Source organism: Bos indicus x Bos taurus, chromosome 23, assembly GCF_003369695.1.
Source record: "Bos indicus x Bos taurus breed Angus x Brahman F1 hybrid chromosome 23, Bos_hybrid_MaternalHap_v2.0, whole genome shotgun sequence".
NCBI lineage: Eukaryota > Metazoa > Chordata > Mammalia > Artiodactyla > Bovidae > Bos > Bos indicus x Bos taurus.
In genome coordinates, this window is record NC_040098.1 from 24048281 (window position 1) to 24072918 (window position 24638).

The 24638-nt window shown below is 44.0% G+C and overlaps 1 protein-coding gene across 1 annotated transcript in view; it reads left to right on the forward strand.

Moving 5' to 3' along the window:
* Positions 1-3292: 3292 nt before the first annotated feature.
* TFAP2D (transcription factor AP-2 delta) overlaps positions 3293-24638 on the forward strand; it is a 62022-nt gene continuing 40676 nt past the window's right edge. The window contains exons 1-5 of the mRNA XM_027525088.1: positions 3293-3841; positions 4868-5365; positions 8823-8883; positions 19402-19567; positions 19906-20024. Of these exons, the coding sequence (XP_027380889.1) occupies positions 3803-3841; positions 4868-5365; positions 8823-8883; positions 19402-19567; positions 19906-20024 (883 nt within the window). The 5' untranslated portion in view covers positions 3293-3802. The remainder of the gene's footprint in view (positions 3842-4867; positions 5366-8822; positions 8884-19401; positions 19568-19905; positions 20025-24638) is intronic.

Sequence of the window (24638 nt, forward strand, 5' to 3'; positions counted from 1 at the left end):
ATGAAAACTGAGGTGACCGATATGCTACCAGCCTAGAAGATCCCCTGGAGAAGAACATGGCAACCATTCCAGTACTCTTGCCTGGAGAATTCCATGGACAGAGGAGCCTGGTGGACTACAGTCCATGGGGTCACAAAGAGTCAAACTCGACTGAAGCGACTTAGCATGCATGCTCTCAGAAGCCCAGGACAGGTCCTGAGCTTCCCGTATCAAAGTCTGAACTATAGGAAACCATTCAGAAACCCTCTTCTCCAGCTCTGGATCCCAACCAAAACAGTTAGTATAGATATAAAGATTTCCCTGCAGATCTGTAAAGCGACTGCAGTGGAACAATCCCTCCTGGAGTGAGGAGCATAGAATCAGAAGGCAGAACAGAAGCGCTGGGTGCTAAGAGAAACCCTCTCCAGCTTCTAGGGTTCCAGGCTGGTGCTCTGTGCTTTTATGAGCCATCTCGAGTGGGCGGGAGCCAGCCGAGCCTCGGGGCTCAGGCTGGGATGCTCACTATCGGTTTCCTGAGGGAGGGAGCCCCAGGCGATTGTCACTGTGTCTCCAACTCGCCTTGGCCAGTTAATTCAATTACGCCGCCCGCTGGAGAATGTGTGGCCAGTCGCTCTCCCGGAAAGGGCCCAAGCAGAGAAAGAGGAATGAGCTTTGCTGAAAAGCCCAGCCTTTTGGATCAAGCAAGATGGCATTTATTAATTGCTTAAGACTATTAATTGGATGGGAAGGGAAGATGGGGGAGGGGTCTGTCTGACAGAAACAAATCCTGTGTTCTCATATCACACACAGAACACATACACACACACAGCACACACACACACACAGCACACACACACACAGACACACAGACACCAAGCACAGCACACACCTGCCTCGATGAGTTTCTTTAGAAAGGGGGCGCGTTGAGCAACCCCAGAGCAGATGGAAGGGAGTTGCTGACCAGTATGTGCATATGGCACACATGATTCCCCCAACTTCTCTTTCAGGGACAAACAGCTTTTTTTTTTTTTTTTTTTTTAAGTTGGGATGAGGCGAGAGGAAGCAGTTGGTCAAATGGGGTTTCCCTACAGTTTTGAGACGCTGGTGCAGGAAGCTGGGGCAGTCGGGTGAGAGGAGCACTTTCCAAAGAACACGTGGGTCCTGGCAAAGTAGACTCCTAAGCAAAAAGAGAAGCACTTTATCCTCCACACTTCATCACCTTTAAATACAAGTTATTATTATTATTATTATTTTTATCCTCACCCTTCACGATCTTTAGTGTCCTCTAATATCACGGTGAGGGCAGCGGTGGGAGGTCTAGAAGCATAGTAAATGAAGCCCTGGGCGTCTTTTGTCTTGGCACCTAGAAGTCACTCCGGAGAACAGCGAGGGGTTAGGGAGTGGAAGGGAGAGGTACATTCACCAGGACTTCGGTGATGTCCAGAAGGATTCAGATGGCCGAGGCAATCAGAGGTCATTCTGTGGATGTACTCATCTCGAGGCAAAAGCTCATCACCGGGAGGATCAGAAGTGCAGGGGCTGGCTGTGGATCTTTGCCTCGACCAGGACAAACGCAGGGCCAAACAGGCTGGGACAAGCAGGCAGAGCAGGCGGCCAAGATATCTTGGGCCTCCTGGTCATTCCTGAGGGACAGGGTTTTGCGTCTGCTGCCTGGACCTAAGCCGGGGAAAGAAGGTCCCTTCAACTTCAGTGGAGATGTATCTGACAGTAGGGGAGCTGGGGGAGGGATTTGCAGCTTGTCTGAGAAGGGGCCATCCTTCTCAGCTGGGACTTACTGGGAAACCGACAACAGTCACCCAGGGAAAGAAAGGGTGTCTGGCCATTCCCCAGGTAAGCTTCAGGCCCTACACATTCTTCTTCTGCGGGGGAAGTATTGTAGGGGTGGAAGTTCCTGCTGGCAGGTCGTGGGAGCAGGCTCCCACGGACAGTTGTTTTGTCTGTGGGCTGAATATAGAGGCCTTTCTTGGTCCTGCCAAACAAAAGGTTTCACTGCAAGCATTTTTGGAAGTCATCTTCTCAGTGGCAATGGCCCTTATCTTACCCCTCCTACTTAAAGACCAAGTTGGTCGGTCATTCTTGCTTTTCATCTTCATTAGGCTGGTTTCATTAAACCAAAATATGGAATTTCAAGAAGTTGGGAGGGAGGCACGTGCACACCTTGAAAAGGGCAGCAAGTGTTGGCAGCTGACCCTTGCTCAGGACTGAAGCATCATGGATCTCCATTTCAGAAAGTGCATTTCAATTCTTGTCGTGTGCCTTTGTCCATTTATATAAAGCGAAGAGCGCTGAGTGACAGCCCCAGTTAGCCTGCATGAGCAGATCCTAATAAACCCTCCCAAACCCCGACCTAAAAAAAAAAAAAAGCCACATGCCTGTTTGCCTGCGGCTTATTATTAAGACACCTTCTTAGCTTAAACACTTAAAAGCTAACCAAATGAAATGGCAATTAAGACCAAATTACCCCTTCTATCTCTGAGATGAGTCTGTGGGGCCAGCCAGTTCTTAGGAGATAGGCAGAGTTGGCTAGCGGATCAGCAGAGCCTCAGTATTGAGGGCCTGTAGCCACAGCTACCCCCTCCAGGCGCTAGAGCACTTAGTGTGGGAAGCTGAATTTTGAACGAAGTAAAGCTCAAACACTGTTTGGAAGTTGAGAAAGCCACCAAAGAGACCAAGCTAGGTGTGCACTGCCTCCTTTCTGCCCTCTCTTTGTAAAATATTACACTCAAACATATAAGGGTTATTTAGGGGGTAATGGTGTTTAAATACCTTGTACCAGTGCTAAATGGTCCACACCCCACCCCCTATTTGGCAGTCATTCTGAAAAAGAAGAAGGAAAATACAAAAAGAGGGGGAAACGGGTTGGGTTGAGAAGTGGAAGACAACATTTCACCTAAACGTAGAATCTTGTCACAAGTCTTTATTCTCTTATATTTTTCTTAAATATATTGCCAGTTACACTATTTCTTTATGAGGGAAACTGGGGACTGCCCATCATAGTTATTTGTTTTAAAGCTGCTGAAAGTGTAAGCTACTGCCAGGTGTTGCCTTTCAAAAAAAGGGAAAAGAACCCAAATTCATGTAAATGTGGACAGAGGAGTATTGTTCCCACTTGGGCAAAGGCAGATACCCCAATCTGGGTGAAATTGATTTGGGTGCTTGTTGGAAAAAAAGCAGCTTTCAGCAACCAGGAAGTGGAACCAATAGGAATGAACACTTACTTGGAAAAGGAAGCTTTAATTAATATATATTTCTATCTCTAATATACACACAGCAGGGCTAGATCTTTATCTTCACAATAAAATGTGTGCAAATGCTCTCTGCAGAGATGAGTCCCCACCTCAGTCGGTATAGAAAAGCATGATAAAGGTTGGAAAAAATGGATAAAAATGTTGAAAGAACCTCCAGTTCCTTATTAGGCGAAGATACAATATTTATTCCTTGTCTCCTGGGATAAATCTCTTCTGCCTATTGTCCTCCCAGTTCTCAGTGCTGATGCTTAATTTTCAAAACTTCTATATTACCAAGGGACCTACGACATCAGCCAAAGAAATACTCAGCAAGTACAAAATCTGTTCCAGGGAGCTGCTTTTGTGCAGAGGGAAAATTTTGTTCCTACAGGTTTTTAAGTGAGTACGAGGCAAGGAGCTATCTGATCCGGGCAAAGCCATTACAATTTAGATCTCTATCTATAGAACATTTTTTTTTTCCTTAAAAAATTGGAAAATACAAGAAGTTTGGATTTTTTTCCTGATTCTTTTTTTGGAGGGGGAAATTGCATCGTAAGCTTTCGGAGAAACCCAACATGTCAACTACCTTTCCGGGACTAGTCCACGATGCCGAGGTATTATTACTTTTTTTTTTTTTTTTTGAGCGCGCGTGTGTGTGGCGGCGGTGGTGGCGGCGGCGGTGGCAGCTTTCCCTGTCTCTAATCTATATCGGACCGTTACGTTTAATTATAATCTGGCTTTCGGGGGGAAGTTAAGGAAGGAAAGGGAGGAAAGTTCGTTATGACATCTGTCGCCAGGAAGGGCAACTCTCTGCCACGTTAAGAAACATTTGCCATAATGAGGGGGAAAAACATAATCCTAATAATAAAGAAAGGGAGGAGGGGTGAGGAGAAAGAGATAGAGATGGAGAAAAGATACTCAGAAACGCAAAGTAAAGAGATTGATGAGGGGGGGCGGGTAGGTGGCCAAGGGGGGTGGGGAACACGCACCTCGTTTGGAATGGGCTTATTCTAGAAAGTAAAGCAGAACAGGGGGTGGGGGGCGTCGGATTCCTTGCCCCAAATGGTTAAGAAATGAGCAAGTTGGACGATTTGCACAGACTGGATTAAAAAAAAAAAAATACATAGATAATGATTTTGAGAAGCTCTGGCAGACCATCCCGGCAGGGACCGCCGAGCCATCTCGCTGTTGGGAGCGGGTTGGTGTGGCTCCGAGGCTCCTGTGGACTCGCTGGTTCTGCTCCGGGCAGCCCCGGAGTCAATGGCAAACCTGGCTCCCGGAGCCCAGCTCCCTGTGCAAGTCGGGCAGGGGCTGAGTGTGTGTGTGTGTGTGCGCGTGTGTGCGCGCGCGTGTGTATGTGTGTGTGTGTGTGTCACCCGCACCTATATAGGGTGGGGGATTTTTTTTTTTTCTTCCGCGCTCTCGACTGTGAGGACGAGGCCGCCCACCCCCAGTCCGCCTGCTCGCAGCCGCTCCCTGGCAAAGGCGCGGAGCCGGGCTGCGGCTCGGCCCGAACCCTGCGCGCTCGCGCCGCTCGGAGAGCCAGAGAAAGCTCCCGGGCTCCGGGAGAGCTGCGCCTCGGTTGCAAAATGACAAACCTCAAGTTTTTCTGCTCTCCCCTTTCCCCCTCTTCCTTCCAGATACGTCACGACGGATCAAACAGCTACCGTTTGATGCAGCTTGGCTGTCTGGAGTCCGTAGCCAATTCCACTGTCGCCTATTCCTCCTCCTCCCCTCTAACTTACTCCACCACCGGCACCGAGTTTGCGTCCCCCTACTTCTCCACTAACCACCAGTACACCCCGCTCCACCACCAGTCCTTCCATTACGAGTTTCAGCACAGCCACCCGGCCGTCACTCCCGACGCCTACTCTCTGAACTCGCTCCACCACTCGCAGCAGTACTACCAGCAGATCCACCACGGGGAGCCCACCGACTTTATTAACCTGCACAATGCGCGGGCGCTCAAGTCGTCCTGCCTGGACGAGCAGAGGCGGGAGCTGGGCTGCCTCGATGCCTACCGCCGTCACGACCTGTCCCTCATGAGCCATGGCTCTCAGTATGGAATGCACCCAGATCAAAGACTCCTGCCAGGGCCCAGCCTGGGGCTGGCCGCCGCGGGAGCCGACGACTTGCAGGTAAATAAGCATGCGGCGAATTTGTCTGCGCCCTCCCCTCCTCTCCCTCCCCCTCCCGCACCATTAATACTCCGGCTGTAAGCCGTCTCCTCTCTCTCTTCCTCTCTCTCTCTCTCTCTCACACACACACATACACACACCACTTATGGAAAGTTATCAAAACAATTAGAGGAGGCGTGTGCCATTCTGTCCGTCTCATTGGAGCAGGCATTTCACCTGGACGCTCGGGAGTCCGGCTAGCTGCGGGGCCCCTACTTCCCGTCGGTCTGCACCAAGGTCTTTTGTGAATCCGCATTTCTGTCCCTGAGGGGATGGGGTGGGGGAGATCAAGGAGGCTGGGGTTGAGCCAACTGGACTCAGAGTAAGACCCGATAAGTTGATGACCAATCGCACCCTCAGTCTCGGCGCTTTGCTGGGTCTACCCGAGTATTTCAGGCATTTGTCCCAGACTGAGCTTGTGGGGAGCTTACTGTGAAGTAGGGGAGCTGGTTTGCTCCAAAACTTTGCGGGGCGGGATGGGGGGGAAGCCCTGAGCTCCAGCGAAAGTTTCACCAGTATTCTAGATTGCTGTGAAAAGTGAAAGATCCCAAATGAAATCCTCAAAAATGAACCCCAATAAAAGCCTCTGCACGGTGCGTTTGACCCGGGTGCAAGCTTGAACCCAATTCTCGCTGCCTGAGGAGTGCCCACTCTCGTCACCCGCTGGACGATTCACAACTTTATTATTTTTTTTCTCCCGTCTCTTCAAGCCATTAACTTTTACATAAGATGCAACTCCTTAAAGAGAAGGAAATGAAATAAGGAAGGGGGTGGGGGGAGAGAAGATGAATAAGAAGGGAGGAAGAAAGAAGAAAAGATAGGTAGAGAGGAAAAGAGGGGAAAAGAAAGAGGAAGGAAGGAAGGAATTCACATTACAGTGAAGGCCATGACTCAATCAGATGATGTACTTTCTCTCTTTATGTATTTTTGCACATTGTTTGCCAACAATAGAATTTATAATTATGTAGATACACTGTCACAGCCATATTTCCAAGTCTACACATGTCCCAAACAGACCCAGAAGACACAAATTTGTAACTTCTTTTGGCTGAAATTACAGCTTTGCCTGTGAGTCTGCACAAAGCTGGCTACTTTCTCTAAGGTCCCCAAAGCGAAAAAGGAGATTCTGGAGGAGCAGGATTTGGAGACAGAAGAGATCCCTCGTTGCGCACAGAAAATCTTTCCCCCTCACTTACCTCTGAGCAAGGGATTACTTTAAAATTAAAGTGAAAGCCCTTACAGTCCCAACAAAGAGCCCAAGCCACAAGATCGGTGCACAAGAAAAAAGATTTGGCTCCATAAACCTTGACTTTCTACATTTACATTCACGAAATAATTTTATACGCTCAGGGCATTTTTACATTTTTCACAAGGATCTCCTTATGTCTCAAGAGGAAAAAAATCTGCCATTCAATGCTTAGCTCAACTAAAACCTATTTACTTCTTTTAATAGCCGCGTCTGCTGCTGATTTTTTTGTATCTGTACAAATTTTTTTTCTGTGCTAGGCACAAAGCCGGGTATTTTTCAAAAGAGGGGATTAGAACATTTGCAAGCACCAGACAAAGAGCGAATCCCGTGCAAAAGAACACCGTAGTTTATCCAATTTTCGACTTAGTGCCATTCAACTGGTCATTTATGCAATGTCATCCGACCAAACAACATGTTTTACTTATGAGGGGGGAAAGTTTGTTAAGTGAAGAGACCAAGATTCGTTTCTTCTAAGAAAATAAACATCTTAACGGTGCGCCAGAGCCCAGGAGGAAAAGCGGTTTCCTCCCTTGGAGAGCTTCTGGGCCTCTACCATCTCCATTTCAGATATTTTGTAAACCTTTATTTTCATCCTGTTTGTTATGTTTTTTTTTTTTTTTTTTTAACATTCTTAACCTACCTTTTCCCATTTATTGCTCACACTGAGGGAAAATTCATACAGAGAGACATACTCCAAGATAATAGCAGAAATGGAGAACAGAGGTATATGATATATTTATGTATCTATGTCTATAGAAGTGTGTATATACATTTTTGACAAAGATAGGGATATATGGAGAAAGTTGTAATTCTGGCAAGTTATTTTCTTCCACTCCTCCTGGACTTAGTTGTCAAAATGAAAAAGAAAAACAGTCATAGCTACTTTTAAAAGAGAAATGGGGAGGGGATGTGTGGGAGAAACCCGTCTCTCTCCTTTTATTTCTTCCTTTTTAAAACATTCATCAGCATATGCCTCATTTCCAATGCAACAAATGTAAATATACTTTTCCCTGCACAGAATTTTAAGTGAAAGTCCAATGGTTTGGAGGGCGGTCTAAGTCTGCCTAACAGATGCAAACAGTCTTGTGGCTTCAGTTCCATCTTTGAGTCCCCTAAAAAGATTTGCTATGGCCAACAAAGGAAACTGTCACACCTTTTCCCATCACCGCTTTAATTTATGCTCAGTCTCTAAGTTTTTTTTTTTCATATTGATTTGATAATCACTTTAAGGCAGAACAGTTAAAATAAGAAAGAGCTCATGAGTAAGTTGAAAAGGGGGGTCTTACAGGCCTGCCTCAATATGGTGAAAATGGGGAAGCAAAAGGGAGCCAGGGCTGTAAAGGTTGTTTTGTAAAGTGGGTTTTTATTATGCACCGACTCTCTCCGCATTTACTTAACTCTTCACGGGCTGTTGGGTAGGTTAACACCCTTCAAGGCCTCTTTCAAGTCCAATACCTCGTTTGTTTGTAAAGGAAAATGAGCCTTTAACACATTTCGACTCAGGAAAAAAAAGAGAGAGAGAGACAGAAATTTTTATTTTTCTTAATCAAAAATCAGCAGGCCTTTTCCTTCTTCCCAGCTAAAATGATCCCTCAATCCACTAGGAGCTTGAAGATATACAGTGAGTGACTCTGAAGGTGTTCCCTCCATAAGACACATTTTGGGTAGCATGATAGGATATTTCTACATCTGGGGTAAAACAGTACCTTCATAAGATACCTTGAATCCTGCACTTGAAATAGCTCCTCTGAGCTCCCAAGAAACCTGCAGTGCCAGACTTGACACTTCCAGTGTAATTTGCTCCATGCAGAAAGTGCTGTGGAAACTGTCTATATGTATGCTATGTGCCTTGATGGAGACTTAAAGGGCTTCTCATTCTCTTATGCCAAGATAAAAGGCACTCAGGTGCTTTGAAGTGTAATATTGTATGGTGCTGTAAAATGCATACCTTAAGATTTATACAACTTTTAGATTGTGGTTTTTCTGGCAATTTTTTCCCCCTTACAATAGTGTGTGCTGCCAAAGTTGCTTCAGCTCAATGGTTGCTTTTAAATGTCTACTATGGGGTAATGAGGATATGGGGTTCAGAGTTGGGGCAGATTGAAAGACTTAACTCATGTATCTGTTAGTATCCATATGAGTGATTGTATTTCTTTTTCTTTCATTAAGGGCTCTGTGGAAGCCCAATGTGGGCTTGTTCTCAATGGCCAAGGTGGTGTGATAAGAAGGGGTAAGTAACAACATAATGAAACTAAACATTCTTCTCTCATCTGTTACTTTGTTTTCAAAGTCCAGCAGCGCTTTTAAACATCAGATCCCCACCTGATGATAAAGAAAACAATGACTCTTGGTCAATTACGCCTGTCCCACACAGGCATACCCACATTAAAAAGCTTCCCTTACTCCACTGAGGCTTGAACTAGCCTGTTCCCAAAAGAGAGTGATAGAAGAGATTTGCTCTTCCTCAATGAAACAGTGACAGAATCAAAGTTAGAGGCAAAAGAGAAAAGAAAAAAGAAGAAAAAAAAAATCTTTCTCACAAACCCTTCCCCCATCATCACATCCTCGAGCAGAATTTCTGGTCTCTTTTAGCCCTAAATGTGCCAGCCACAGCCTGGGTGTTTGAAGTGTTGGTGTTAGCTTGAGGCTTTGAAGGATTCTATGAAAGGCTAAATTCATTGGGCTTCAGGGAAAACTAATGAAACACCAATATTGTAGCTGCCCTTATTTTTCTAAGTGTCCAGAACATTTCTTTCTTTAAGGGAGGGTGAGAAGAGGAGGTGGTGTTAACTGTACTGGATAAAGCTTTCTTGTTCCCATCTGTTGAGGAAAACATCTGAACCCAGAGTTACCCATGGAATGGGAAGGTGGGGGCAAGGCAAGAATGGAGAGCTGTTGATTTCGGCCCAGACACTGAAGAGGGCTGCATCTCAAATGTTCCATTTTGACAAAAGGTTTTGAACTATGACATTTTATGAGCCTCAAGGCAATGCCAATTTCACTGGCTTCCTCACTTCACTGTACTCAGAGCTTCTGAGGCTTATTTTCCTAGCAAGCTGAGTAACCCGAGGAGCACACAAGGCAAGGGGGACCAGCTGTTATCCCAACTTCATACGAATTAATAAGACATGGCCTATTCACCAGGACTAATTCCAGCTCCAGGGCCACAGTTGTCTCTAGTAACTGAACGACTAAAAACTGAGTCACTCCTGGTGGCACCAAATAAATGTTCTTCAGTCCCTCTCCATCCCTTTCAAAGCTTATTGAAAGACTACAGTGCTTTTCCAAAGAAAGGATTGCATGGATAGGAAGCATTGGTTTCTTTCATGTTTAAACTGCAGGTTTTACAACCCAGTGTCCAGTGTGAAACATCCATTTAAATTGAGGTGGGAAGAAAACAGAATGTTTTCCTTTGAGAAACTATTGTCAGAGTGGATATTTGGGATTTCCATTACATGGAAAATGGCTATTTAAATCTGTTGTTTCACCCTATGGAGATTTGAAAGTACCCCCCCCTCCTCCCCCGCACTGCTAGCGTTGTTCCACGAAGATTTTTTAAAAATGAGCCAGATTTAAGCTTGTCAGCTAGGCCAATACTCATCCATATTGAAAAGACATGAAATAGCCCTAGACTAGTGAAAATTGAAATAAAATATACATATTGTTGGAGCGAGGGGGTTAAAACACACAGTGAAAGAGGGACCAGGTGACAAGTGTGTTGAGGCGGCCACACTAAAGGTGACGCCAAGCAGTCAGGGCGCACGAAGATGTCGGTGGTGCTGAAGGACAGCGCCACTAATTAGCGCCCGGAGCCGGCTCCTCGCAGAGCCCGACTCGGCTACTGCGTTTTTGCGTTCAGTTCCGCGCTTGCTCCAAGATCACCTTTTCAAATGCTTGGAAATTGCATCAGATCATACAATAGCTGACAGGGGGTTAGAATTATTTGAGACCCAGGCGGGGAGCTGGAAAGTCTGCACAGGCTGCTGTGCAATGAGTTGAATTTTTGAAGAGATCTACGGAATAGACTTCACCAGCTATTCAAGAAAGGCCAACGCTCTCCAGTCACCACAAGAAGGGAACTGCGTTCCTATCCTCTCAGAGCCACAGAAATGGTTTTCCTTAGGTGATGTTTGATTGCTCTTGTAGAATTCGGTGTCATTCACCTAAAAATCACAGCTGAATGTATTTTAAACCAAATATTGATCTTTTAGAATAACAGCAGGGCTCCAAGCAAAAATGGGAGGTAACTTGGGGTTTACATCTCTATTGTTTGGCTAAACCTGATCCATCCCCCTCCATGCGAAGGAATTCAAAATTTAGCTGCTGAGTCTATTCTATTTCCACGTGTCTTAAAAAAAGACCAATTAACTTAGTTGTGCCTCAGAGACCAGGGAGTGTGTCTCTGTGTGTCTGTTTACTCTGAAACGATCAATGTTCATGACAATTTACAAATGGATAGCAAGGAAGTCTTGCATTAAAAGGTGGTGTTTCTCCTGCCGCTGGCCCAGGTCCTTCATCTTAGGACTCGTTTTTCAAGAACAGTTAAGGAAGTTTGTTGTCTCTATTGTCATGGCAGCACACAGCATTCTAATATCCATAGCTCAAGCCACCTTTGTTCATCAAGAATTGGGAGGACTTTAACTCAAGCGCTTTGCTATATGACCACACTGTGCAATGTAGCTCAGATGGAGAAGTCTGTTTCTCGTCTAATTCATGCTTTGCAGGTGACTCACCATATGAAACATGATTTGAAAAGCACCACTTTTTGCCATTGTTTCTCTCCTGCTGAGCTCTTGGATAAACTTAAATTTCTAATGATTTCTAAAATATGCAATGGGAGAAAAAAAAAAAAAATAGAGATTCTCTTTAACTTCTCAAGACCCCCGGATGCTCTTCTAGAAAAAAAGATCCCTTAATGCCCTACACAAATTCACCAGGGAGAAGCTGTCCTGTTTACAGTGTTGTGTGTGTGCGCTTGTTGGGGGTAGGGGTATCTCAGTTCTTTAAATTTAGCCACTTCTGTTTGCAAAGAACAAAATACCATTTCCTTGACTCACTTTGGTAAGTACCAGTTACATTGTTTTTGCCTATAATGAAGCCCTATAGCCAAAGAAAGCGGAAGAGGGGCAGCGGCGAGGTAATTACCACCTAGATAAAATATTTGCCACCGCCTCGGAGGTGCAGCTCCCCGCGCGCTCACTCTCGGTTAATGGTGTGCACGATTTTGCCCGCAGCTCCGCCACTCCAACCATCAGAACCAATAATCTTTACTTTACCCTGTGCTCGCGTATCGATAGCTTCTCTCGCCTCCGGCATCGGCTTTGATATGTTAATATTTCTGAGTAGCAAATTCTGCAGAGATCATATTAATGTTGTACGTACAGAGTGGAGCTTTGCCTTCGTTGAATATTCAGATAGTGGGTTTCAAAAGGCATCTCTTGAAGAAATGAGGCTTCTATTTACAGGAGTCGTCTGTGTTTTTAATCATTAAAAAAAAGAAAGAAAGAAAGGAAAACCCACTCTTCTTTTCCCCATGAATCTTCTGAGGCTCCCTCATGGCCCCCTCCCTTTTGTCAGATGCTGGTCCCTTTCATTTCTGGCTCTGAGAATTTAATAGAGGGAGAACAATGTTGATGACGACGATGATGATGATGAAGCTAATAATGAGTGTATCCAGATTGAAATCGCAGGGATAGGGGTTCAATTGGGTAGGGGCTCCTGGCTTTCAGAAGAGAATGGAGATTAGAAGAGAAGACATAGCTGTTCCATATTTGGGTGAAAAAGTGACATTTTGGCCCTGGTCTTTTTTGTGTGTGAAATCGGGATGGCAAACTCAAAAAAAAAAAAAAAAAAAAAAGGAAGAAAGAAAAAAATGAAAAAAGTGTAGAGGGGAAGCGCCCTTGTTTCGCTTTGTGATCACTCTGCCTTGCAGCCCCAGGCTAATTTCAGAAGCTTAAATACCGCCATAGCCTCTGGGCCACGCGGAGAGGGAGCGGACCCGGCCACGGGCAGGCAGGAGCGCTTACCGGATTGCCCGTGGCTACACAAAATACAAACTACTTTGAATCAAAACATTTTTGGGGAATTAATATGATCTGAACTCTGCACGTTTTAAGAGAGTTGGAGTTTGTCAGATCGCTTAGAGGTGACTGGCACGCCAGCGGAGGCATTTACGCTGCGGTACAAACATTGTCAGATCTGATTTAATTAAAAAAAAAAAAAAGCTTCCGTGAAATGGAGCTTAGCATCAGTCGCCCAGTCTGCCAATAACAGTGGATGGGCCTGATCGCTCTTCCTGTCTGCTGCCTTCATGGCTGCCCACAGGCGGCTTGGGCAGGAAGATGAACTTTCTTCTGCTTTTTCGGTTTTCGTGAGGGTCCTGAGTTTTGGAGCTGGATTTAGAGAGAGCCTTTTGGCTCTTTCAGCAGGTCTTGAAAGGAGTAAGATTGAAGCGGGGTGAGAAGCCTTATTCCTCTTCTTTCCTCAGAGCCCAGGGAATCGCTCTTAAACCGCCAAAACTCATTTCTGTGGCTCATCCATTGTGAAAATATTGTCAGAAACACACCAGGAGCCTTACCCGTCTTGCATTACCCAAATTCAGATGCTGCAGATCCAGAATTCAGTCTCCTTTAAGAAGTTTAAAATTCATGTAGGAGAGGATCTAGAGGCCTGGTTTGTGGGAAATCTATTTTACGGGGAAGGGGGACTACTTTCCATAGCCTACCGCCGCCTCTCTGAATTTCGTTATTGCTTTGAACATCACCAAAAGCCCAAGCACTCTCTGCGCTAGGGAATGGGGATTAATTTCACCCCCTGCTCCCCCCCGCTCCGCTAACACACACCATTAAACATCCATCGCCACCTTAAGACAGTAGTCTCTCTATGCAGACTTCCCTTTCTTTTGTTCTGCGTGGAATCCGCACCCGGAGAAGCGCACTCAGACCTGGTAATCCAGTAATACCTGTTACTACATAACCTTCTCCTAAACACTGCAACTCGCTGCAGATACAGCATCTCGAGGCCTATTTAATTGCAGTTAAGCCCCTATCCCTTTGGTGTTTGATTACAATTAACATCCGCTTTGCGTGGAGGAAGGGGATTCTTGGGGGGTTTGGGATGGAGAAGGTCGAGAAGCTAGAGAGGAAGCAGCCGAGAACGATCCCACCTCACCCCATTTACACGCGCACCTCGCAGAAATGCAGCCGAAGAACAAACAGGGACAGGAAACTCCTGTAATCGCTTACACATTTTTTAATGTGTCAGAAAAAACGAGCGATCACTGGAGATGAAGAAGGAGAGAGAGAGAGAAAAAAAAATCCCTGCCGTTTGTATTTCTTTCATTTGAATTGTAAACATCTGTTTGGCTGTAAGGCGAACAGAACATTTATTTTGCTCTCAAGATTTGGTCTAATTATGTCAACACCGAGGCGGCGGCGATTGGGGCGGCGCTGCGGCTTTGGAGAGGCTGCGCGCACGGGCCCGCGCCCGGAAGCCCGCCGGGAAGTATTGATCGCACCTGCAGAGCGCGTGGGGCCTCTAGCCATCACCCGCTCTGTTCCGAGACGGGAAGGCACCCTGTGGGGGTGAGTAGCCTAGAGGCAGCTTTAGGGGCTCCAGGGGAGCCGCAGTTCCTGGGAGAGGGCTCGGGCTGTTTCCTCGGCCTTAATTGCCTGGGAGGAGAAGAAAAAGCGCGCCCAGGCAGCGGCGCCTGGCTTTCCGATTCCGTAGCCGCGCACAAAGTGGGCGGAGTCTTGTCGCGCTCCACCGCTTGCACCCAGCGCCGCGACGGCTGCTCAGCACAATGGTGGGGTTGAGTGGCCTAAACCCAGGATACTGAGGGCGTGTGCCTCCGTTTTGCCTATTTACCTCCTTAAGTTAAATAGAGCAGGTGAGAGCATCCCACTTTTCAGATGGGCAGACTGAGGCCCAGAACTACTCCCCTAAAGTGGCATGGTTCACTAGATGGCCAACGTTTTACTTCTTTGCCGCCCCGACACCGTCCCCGGCCACACCAGGAGAGGCGCAGCTCCCTCCCCGCGCTGTTTTTAGCTTCATAGGATCTGACAAAATCTGGCAGCTGGAGGATCTGCCTCTCTGTATTTTGTGCTGGTTTTGCCCCACATACCGTCTTTGGCTGACTTTTCAATACAGCTGTGGCAAAGTTATCCCTTTTATGATAGCCATGTCCTAGACAAGTGACCTTGAGTAGGTGATTTCTTATGCTGTTACTATAGCTACCCATCTGAGTTTGAAGCCTCACTGGAAATAGGAATCTCTATTTCCAAATTTTGATTTTTAAAATAGTAAGTCCGGTGGAAGTATTATTGCCTCTGCACACTATGAATGGAAAAGAGATGTACTCTTTGGAAAAGAGAGCTGGGCATGAGGACTTTGGCCATGGCAGCAGAGATGCCCCTAACTGGAGTGCTGGATCTAGAATGAATATTGCATGATTTCAATCAGAGCTGACATGCAATGCAGGTACCATGAGGAACTTCAGCTAGCGACACTGGGGAGGAACACTGTCAATGGCTTGGCATCCTTGACCCTGGCATCCTTTCCTTCTTTGAAATCTCATCATTGTCATCTGGATCCCCTTAGAGATGTCCCACCTTCATTCCAAATGCAAAACTCTGGTTATGTTGACCTGTGACTCTTTTCTTCCTCCTTAAAAAATAAAGCACTGGGAAGAAAGACATCAGGTTCCTTGCGCTGCTGTAAACTCTACAAGTTGCCAAATCTTCAGCCAGGACAAGAGAGTTCCCCAAGGCTGCAGCAATGCCAAGTATCAAAGTAACAGAAATTCCCTTTAAAGATGCTGTGACATAAAAAATAAAAGACTCTGGAGTTGATGGCTAATCCTGAATACAAAATAAATCCTCCAGGCAATTTGTGTGTGCATAAAACATATTCTTAATATGCAGTCTGTGTGACTTACCTAATAAATGCTTATTTGAGCATAAGCCAGAAGACTAACCTGGATGCAGGGGAGAAGGCCTAGGGTTCAGGGATTTCACCTTTGGTTAGGTAGCAAACTCAGTGACTTCCTTGAAAGTAGCTGGCTTTTAGCATGCGGGTTCACTTTGTCCAAAGGGAGCGATTTTCCAGTTGGAGAAAGCCCAATTTAACTTTTTTTTTTTTTAATTTTTACAAAAATTACAATCTTCTGCATCTCCCTAAATTTCATGTCTCACCTACCATAGATTAGCCAAGATAGGAAAGTTCTAAAACTATGCCCTTTCCTTTCTTGGAAAACAGCACATACACTTATAATAAACTTGAGACCAGTTGAGTGAGATTCCTGTGTCTTCCACTGTGTACTGGCTAGTGTGCAAGAGAAGATTTATGCAAGAATATAAATTAGCTAATGATTCATAGTGACCACAGGGAAAGGCTCATTTTCAGGTGAAAACGTGTGAATTTTTAGTAAAAACATTATCATTTCTTTTTTGTTTGTTTCTGGCTCATGGGGCCCCCAGCAGTGCAAATACAGAGTCCTAACCCACTGAACCTTCAGGGTATTATCTTCTTAATATTTCTGCTTCAGATAAACTCAGTGTGACCTAAGTTCTGAAGCTCACTGTGTCGTGATTCTTACATGACAATAAAATCCAGATTTACTGATACCTAACTTACTTTCTTATTCATCTCAACTTTTGAGTGGTTGCTTGAGTTTATTTATTTAATTTTGGTTGCATTGGGTCTTTGTTGGGCTTCCCTGGTAGCTCTGCTGGTAAAGAATCCACCTGCAATGCAGGAAACCCCTGTTCAATTCCTCGATCGGGAAGTTTCCCTGGAGAAGGGATAGGCTACCCACTCTAGTATTCTTAGGCTTCCCTGGTGGCTCAGATGGTAAAGACTCTGCCTGCAATGTGGGAAGCTTGGGTTCAATCCCTGGGTTGGGAAGATCCCCTGGATAAGGGCATTGGTCTTTGTTGCTGCATGTGGGCTTTTTCTACTTGTGTTGAGCGAGGAACTACTCTTCGTTGTGGCGACATGCCTTCTCATTGTGACAGCTGCTCTTGTTGCAGAACTCAGGCTCTAGGCACGCAGATTTCAGTAGCTGTGGCACGTGGGTTTGGTTGCTTCACAGCATCTTCCTGGACCAGGGACCAGGGATTGAACCTGTGTCCCCTGCACTAACAGGTGGATTCTTACCCAATGTGCCATCGTGGAAGTCCTTAAAATACATTTTGCATCTACAAGTACAAAGTGAGAACATCAGTGAAAGTATGATGGTAGTTTCTAGAGCATTGTGTGCAAAGTCACTCTGTCCTGTCTGAGTCTCTGTGACCCCATAGACTGGAGCCCTCCAGGCTTCTTTATCTGTGAAATTCTCCAGGCAAGAATACTAGAGTGGGTAGCCATTTCCTTTTCCAGGGAGTCTTCCTGACCCAGGGGTCGAGGTAGGGTCTCCTGCATTGCCGACAGATTCTTTATCATCTGAGCCACCAGGGATCTACTTCTAGACATCTGGGGAAATTATTATTGCTATTATTATTATTGGTTTTAAAATCTTCTCTGAGAATATGAGGTGAAGAAGCACAGTTGAATTTGTATTCCCTGCTCCTGAGGCAGGCATTTGTATGTTTTTTCATTATATTGGCTACAAGTTTAATTACCAAGAAAAAGATTCAAATCTGATCATTGAAACTATTACCTTTCAGATTTCAACTGAGGGCAAGTTTCCAAACTCTAGCATTGGGAATTTAGCCAACGGTACATGGCCCATCTTCCAACCTGTAGCGAGCTGGCTGCTTGGATATTCTCGTTATCTTCTCTTGTGTTTTGGGGTAGGAGGCATTCAGGGTGATTTCCAGCCTTGGAATGCTTCAGGAGAAAGACCTTGATGGGTGCCAGCACTTTCAGGGGAATCTTGGATAACCCTAGGAAAGCAGGAAGAATTCCAGGCAGCACAGGGGTAGAAATCCCCTAAGAGTGGGGCAAAGTTAGTCTGTTCTCTGCACCCAGGTCCAGGGCCTCTTTTAGCTTTTTAAAGATCCTCCCAGGTTCCTTAACCCCTGTGCCTAGAAAATATACCTGAATCTGAATGCCACAGACCTGATGGACATAACATTCCATCTGAGCTGCTTTGTCAAAGAAAGGAAGGCGGGTGGTGAGTCCTAGACCAGCGCTTCTCAAAACTTAAGGTGCACATTGAACCACCTGAGGGGCTCGTTCAAATGCAGGCTCTACTCAAGATCTGGGGCTGGGCTTGCGATTCAGCATTTCTGACAAGCTCTCAGGAGATGCCTCTGCTGCCAGTTGAGAGCCACCCTTTGAGTAAAAATATTAGCTGACACTCTCCTGCCCATTTTTCTTTAATCGTCGTCTCTCTCTCTTTTTTTTTTTCTCATTAACCTCATTGAACTTGACCCTTTTCTGGAAATGGGTCTTAAAATTGCCCATAACTCAAGAAATCCAGTGTATGCTCAGAAAAGTAACCTTTGAATTTGAACTTGCTACTGAACCTCCAAAGCTCTGCCCTTGGTGCCCAGGGAGGCAGCCTTGCATCCTGGGGCTATGCAGTGGTGTGGACACTGGCTCAGGATTTTTGCAATAAAGGAAGGTCAGACAATAGGAAACTTTGCCCACTGATGATTGACGGATTGCTCTGGGTCTTCAGTCTACTTCAGCTGCCTGAAGTTTGGGGATGTTCTCTGTTATTCCTGGAGAACAGAAAAGCTCCAGGGGCTTTCTGGATCCTGGAGACAGAAGGCTTCTGCTCCAGGAGCACCAGCAGTGGGATATTGCTTTGGTGATTTTTGCCAACAGCAGTTATCTTTGCTTTGTTCCCTAGTAGTAGTAATAATAACAAGCACAGCAGTATTAGTTGTGGCTAGTGGCCACTAGCATTTTATATGTTACTATTACTATGTTCTAATGTTAACTCAAGTTCGTGTGTCTCATGCACAGTGCAGGGCTTCCCCAGTGGTTCAGCGGTAAAGCCTGTAATACAGGAGCCACAGGAGACACAGGTTCGATCCCTGGGTCAGGAGGATCTCCTGGAGGAGAAAATGGCAACCCACTCCAGTATTCTTGGCTGGAAAATCCCATGGACATAGGAGCCTCGCAAGCTACAGTCCATAGTATCGTAAAGAGTCAGACAGGACTGAAGCGACTTAGCACGCAGGCATGCACATATGGGTTGGAGGTGTCTGGCAATGGGCACGTGATTTTTAACGGTACCTAGGGACTAACTGACTTTGGTGCCTGTACTTGGCAGATAGACAAGGGAAGAGAGATGGCAGTTCTCAGTCATTTTAGAACAGAGCTTTCAAAACTTTTGTGTATATAGTAAGTCATGGATACAGTTATATCTATTCATTGTGTATATGTGTGTACACAACCATACACAGAGCTATGGCTATATCATACCTACCCTTTGTGGGCTAGTTGGTATAGTTTGAGATTTTTAACTAATTGAAGTTGTTTCTTGGTGTGGATGATGGCAAAATGAACATTGGTGGGCCAGCCAGCACTTCATAGGATGCTAACTTTGGCTAAAATGAAAATCATACCCTCACAAACATTTTCCGTGTGATATTTGAAAACCAAAGCTTGAGTGTTATTGGAAGAGACATCTTCAGAGCAGCTTTCTGAGATGACCCAGGTGGTGAATGTATAAGAAAAATCGTACTGGGTATTTCCAAATCCTAAGTAGCACCATGATAGTAACTATGTTTTATATAGTTATTAGTATCTGTGCTCATGGTCATTAATATATAATATACTTTTCCCTCCAAAGGTGGCACCTGTGTGGTCAACCCCACAGACTTGTTTTGCTCTGTCCCTGGTCGTCTGTCCCTTCTCAGTTCTACTTCCAAGTACAAGGTGACCATTGCCGAGGTGAAGAGACGCCTCTCACCCCCTGAATGCCTCAACGCTTCACTCTTGGGAGGCATTTTGAGAAGGTAAGACAAAGGAGTTTTCTGATACTGTAGTTTTTTTTGGGGGGGGGTAGGGGGGTTGGTGTTTTATCCTTTGGCCGCACTGTGTGGCATGTAAGATCTTAGTTCCCTGACCAGGGATTGAACCTGCACTCTCTGCATTGGCAGCTCGAAGTCTTAATCACTGGGCGGCCAGGGAAGTCACTGGCACTGTGATCTTCTAACTGTATGGTACCACACTCCTCAACCCTCAGCCCTTATGTCTTCTGTCCCATGTTGAACACCTCAGATGGTCAAGTCTTCTCATTGTTTTCCTCTAAATGTCAACCTGCAAAACCTAGCTTTTGTTTGTTCTTGGACAGAGCAAAATCCAAGAACGGGGGTCGCTGCCTGAGGGAGAAGCTGGATAGGCTGGGTCTGAACTTGCCAGCGGGAAGACGGAAAGCAGCCAACGTTACCCTGCTCACTTCCTTAGTTGAAGGTAGGACTTTTCAGCACAGCAAAGTAATGATGGCAGGTTAGCAGTTCTTTGAAATTCAGGTTTGTTGATGATGCCATTTCATTTTTGTCTATATGTTAAACACAGTTGATTTACAGGTGAATTTCCCAACTAATTGTGATAGTGATGATTCAATTAGACTTAATAGAAGGCTTAGATGTAGATTCATAGACTATCATTGCATTTACTAATCTTAGCAGTAATAGAAAAGACGATGGCAATGGAAGATTTTGATATTTAGACAAGTATTCCCCACATAACAGCAACAAAAAACTGAGCTTTTTTTATTATTGTTTATTTTAAAGTTCAGATCAATCTGGCTTAACTAATTGTTATTCAGTGCAGCAGGATCTACAGGATAACCAATAATCCTTTATAAGGAGTTCACAGGACTCAATGCATCGTCACGAGTCTGAGAGCACGTTGTATTAATGCTGTAGACATCTCTTAAGGTACAGTGAAGTTCCATGGCTTTATGAGCAAATGAGCTGACCCACAAAGGCTAACCAATGGGGTTAACACAGAACATATTCTGTGCTATAGAATATGTTCTATAACATATTTTCTGTAACATATTTCATAAGTTTTTTTTTCAATTTATTTTTTCTCTTGTGTTTCTTCTGTAAGAACTAAACTTTACATATTCTTGTTCAATCTTCTAAGAAAAGGACATCTTTCACACTTTGTAGAGGAACCGTTGAATGTCAGGGAGAGTTGTTGTATAACCTAGAATGCTATTGTTTTAAAAATGAATGAAAGAACCTTGTTGCCAAGACTCACCTGTACACACCTGTGACACTTGCCTTGCATTGATTTCCTGATGTCTATAAGGCACTGTAGGAGGTGAAAAGTAAGTGAAACACAAAAACAAATATCTTGTCCTTTTCCAGATTATCAACACACACTATTTATTGAACAACTCTGGGAAGTAGTGTGTTCTTGACATTGGTCTTGACAAAATCACTTTGGTGATTTTGCTTTTAACAGGTATCTTTGCTTTACTTCCTAGTTGTAGTAATGATAACAACCACAATATTATTATTGGCCATGAACGTTTAATAAGCATCACATGGGCATGGGTTTGAACAAACTCCGGGAGATAGTGAAGGACAGGGAAGCCTGGCGTGCGCAGTCCGTGGGGTCACAGAGAGTCAGATGTGACTTAGCGACTGAACGAAAACAACTGTCATTATATTGTACGTCTTGTAGTACTTGCCCATGTGTGCTGATACTGAGAGCTGGCATATGGTAAGGAAGTTGACTCATAATCCACTCACAGGGGTCAAAGTAGAAAAAAATGACTCATGGGTTCATTCAAAAGAGAAGCAGATTCCTGCTTAAGTAAAACCATCATTAAAATTATAGCTACCTAACAAAAGAACAAAAGTATGTTCAAAATATAATGGTGAATTCAAGAATTACATGAATAGAAGAACTTGATTGGTTCTCAAACCCAATTCCACAGTAAAATCAGCTGAGGATGTTTATTAAAAATCCCTGGACCCCATTCCCAAACCACTTGAAATGTAGTCTCTGGGGGTATGGTGCACATATCTTTATTTTTAAAAACAGCCCCTGATATATAATGAAGTTTAAGGATCCTTGATTTAAATGTTCCTTGAGATACTTTCCATGTAGCTGGTATGAAAAGCAAAGACCTCTGGTGGCTCAGAGGTTAAAGCATCTGCTTCCAATGCGGGAGACCTGGGTTCAATCCCTGGGTCGGGAATATCCTTGCCTGGAGAATCCCATGGACGGAGAAGCCTGGTAGCCTACAGTCCACGGGGTCCCAAAGAGTCGGACACGACTGAGCAACTCCACTTTCCTTTCACTTTCAAGAAAGACCTTTATCCACAGTGTCTGTGAATGTGGATATTCGCATGCTGGAATGCCAGCACACACACACAAATAGTACCAGATGTACAATATAATAACAGTTGTTTTTGTTCGGTCGCTAAGTCACATCTGACTCTCTGTGACCCCATGGACTGTGCACGCCAGGCTTCCCAGTAAAACCTTGAGAACCCTAAAAGCACATATTCACATTTCTTCTTGTTGATTTTTATGGTATCCTGAAACACCAAGTACCCGGTGAGGAAATCCTTGAGCAATGCTACCAGAAAGGATACAGGTTAAATGTGTGAAATCCTAGGACCAATCTCATGCTTTTGGCATTTACTCTTCCAGCAAACCTCTCATCACAAAAATGCCTAACTTGGGTTCTATTCATTTGACCTCTGGTCACAGAGGAGTTATGTCAGCCTTGGCTGATGAAACTTAAAATTTTATTCTTCCCAGATACATTTTACTTTATGTTTTTCTCTTTTAAACTTTTTTATTTTGTTTTGGGGTGTGGTCGATTAACAATGTTCTGACAGTTTCAGGTGAACAGCGAAGGAACTCAGCCGTTCATATACATGTGTCCATTCTTCACCAAACTCCCCTCCCATCCAGGCTGCCATGTAACACCGAGCAGAGTTCTACAGATACGTCTTACTTTTCACTGGATGCTTTTGAAATCCCCCAGATATTCACGATGTAGAGAAAGAAATATTTCATTGTTGAATTCCAGGCCAGGCATTTTGATGGAACTGAAAAAATGAGATTTAAGGGCAAAAGGACTGTTTGTATCTCTTAACTCCTCACATATTATGTTATGACCTTCAAGTGTGTGTTCTCTCTCTCTCACACATATGCACATACACACACATCTTAAGTTTCATTTATATACTATATTATATACATTAATATGTATTATAGTATTTTTATTCTATTCCATATTTTTATATTATTTTAGAATGCTAATTGTAGACCCACTACTTTTAAATGTTGAACGTAAGCCCACTATATTTATTTCAAGACTCACTGTTGAGTCATGTGTCATGACTGACAGTTTTAAAAACTGCAAGTTGTCTTAAAGTAAGAGGAGAACCTAATATTTTGTGACCTTGGTCCTTTTGGTGCTAATGTGAATTTGATTTAGTTATTTCAAGTGTGTTTTGCTTACATAATTTTAGCTAGTAAATATTAAAACTTTACCATATTTACTAGCTGGTGTTCATGGACCTTTCTTTGACCATGTCTTTGGGTAATATTTTTGCCCCTCAAGCAAACATTTTTACAGGAGTCAGCAACATTTTAGAAGCATTTCTCCAGAAATTCTAAAATGAGATTTCTAATTGTCAAAAATAGTTCATCAGCTTTCTTGTAAACCTCTCGTTTTGTAGGAAAGAATACTAGTTTTTTTTCAATCATTTGGAATTTTTTTTAACTTTCAATCAAGTTTATTTGCATTTTACAAATACACTGTGATTGTGAATGCTTTTTTAAAAAATATAAATTTATTTATTTTAATTGGAGGCTAATTACAGTATTGTAGTGGTTTTGCCATACACTGACATGGATCCGCCACGGGTGTACATGTGTTCCCCATTCTGAACCCCGCTCCCTCCCCATCCCATCCCTCTGGGTCATCCCAGTGCACCAGCCCTGAGCACACTGTCTCATGCATCGAACCTGGACTGGCGATCCTTTTCACATATGATAATGGAAATTTTTTAACTTCCTGATGGCCCAATGCATTCAGCAATGGTTCAGCCCTTTCCCATTTTGGTATAGCACTTGAGAACAAGATAAATAATATCTGATGGGCTTTATTCCTCCTTGACCACACTTAGAAATACATCTCCTGAAGGTCCATCTTCTGTGACATTTCAGTACTTGTCTGCTGCTTTCTGGGAATGATGTGAATTCAGCCTTTCCATTGTTGCTATTTTGATAAAAATCCCAAAGAAAGAGTGGTATATGGGGACCCAACTAGAGTCTCCATGCAGACATGACTTAACCATTGTCAAGATACAAACAATGAACAGTAAGGTACCTTATGATGGGGATTGAAATTAGCAAATGAAAGTTTATTTATCAAAAAAAAGGAACCAACAACTAACTTGTCCCTAATCTAGTAGTGGTTTCATCATGATATTCCTAGATTTCCATGTTTGCTTTGGGTTTTCAATCATTTAGTTTTTAATTATTTTTATAATCATTCCCTTCTATATTTCTTTTAAATGGAATCTCTCTATTAATAGTGCCATCCTAGCATCGTTGTCAAATCAACGTATTAGAGTCATTATTTTAGGGACTGTTTTAAGAATGTATGAGAGGGCTGTTTCATGCAAATTTACAATATTTAAATTATTCACAACATTTGTTACAAATATCATTGCACCTAGTAACCAATGGGATAAACTCAAAAGTAGCTGACTTTTTTCACCTTTAAAGCTGTTTGAAAGGGCACATTTTAGTAAGGTATGTCTTTATAATGGGGATTTATTTTTTGGTCCACATGTACAGATATATTTGATCTATAATAAAATATAAGTATTTGAATTCAGAATCCCCTGAATGTAATACTAATCCCCTGAATGTAACTGTTTCCTTGTTACATCCCAAACAGTAAAGATGTTTTTTTGGTCATAGCCAGCATCTTGAATTTTGAGTTTGTGTCGATAGAGGGACCATGGCAGAAATCATGCTGTCCCCGTCCTGACTAGGATTCTCCTTTGTTTTGATGACTAAACCCTAAACGGAAGATTT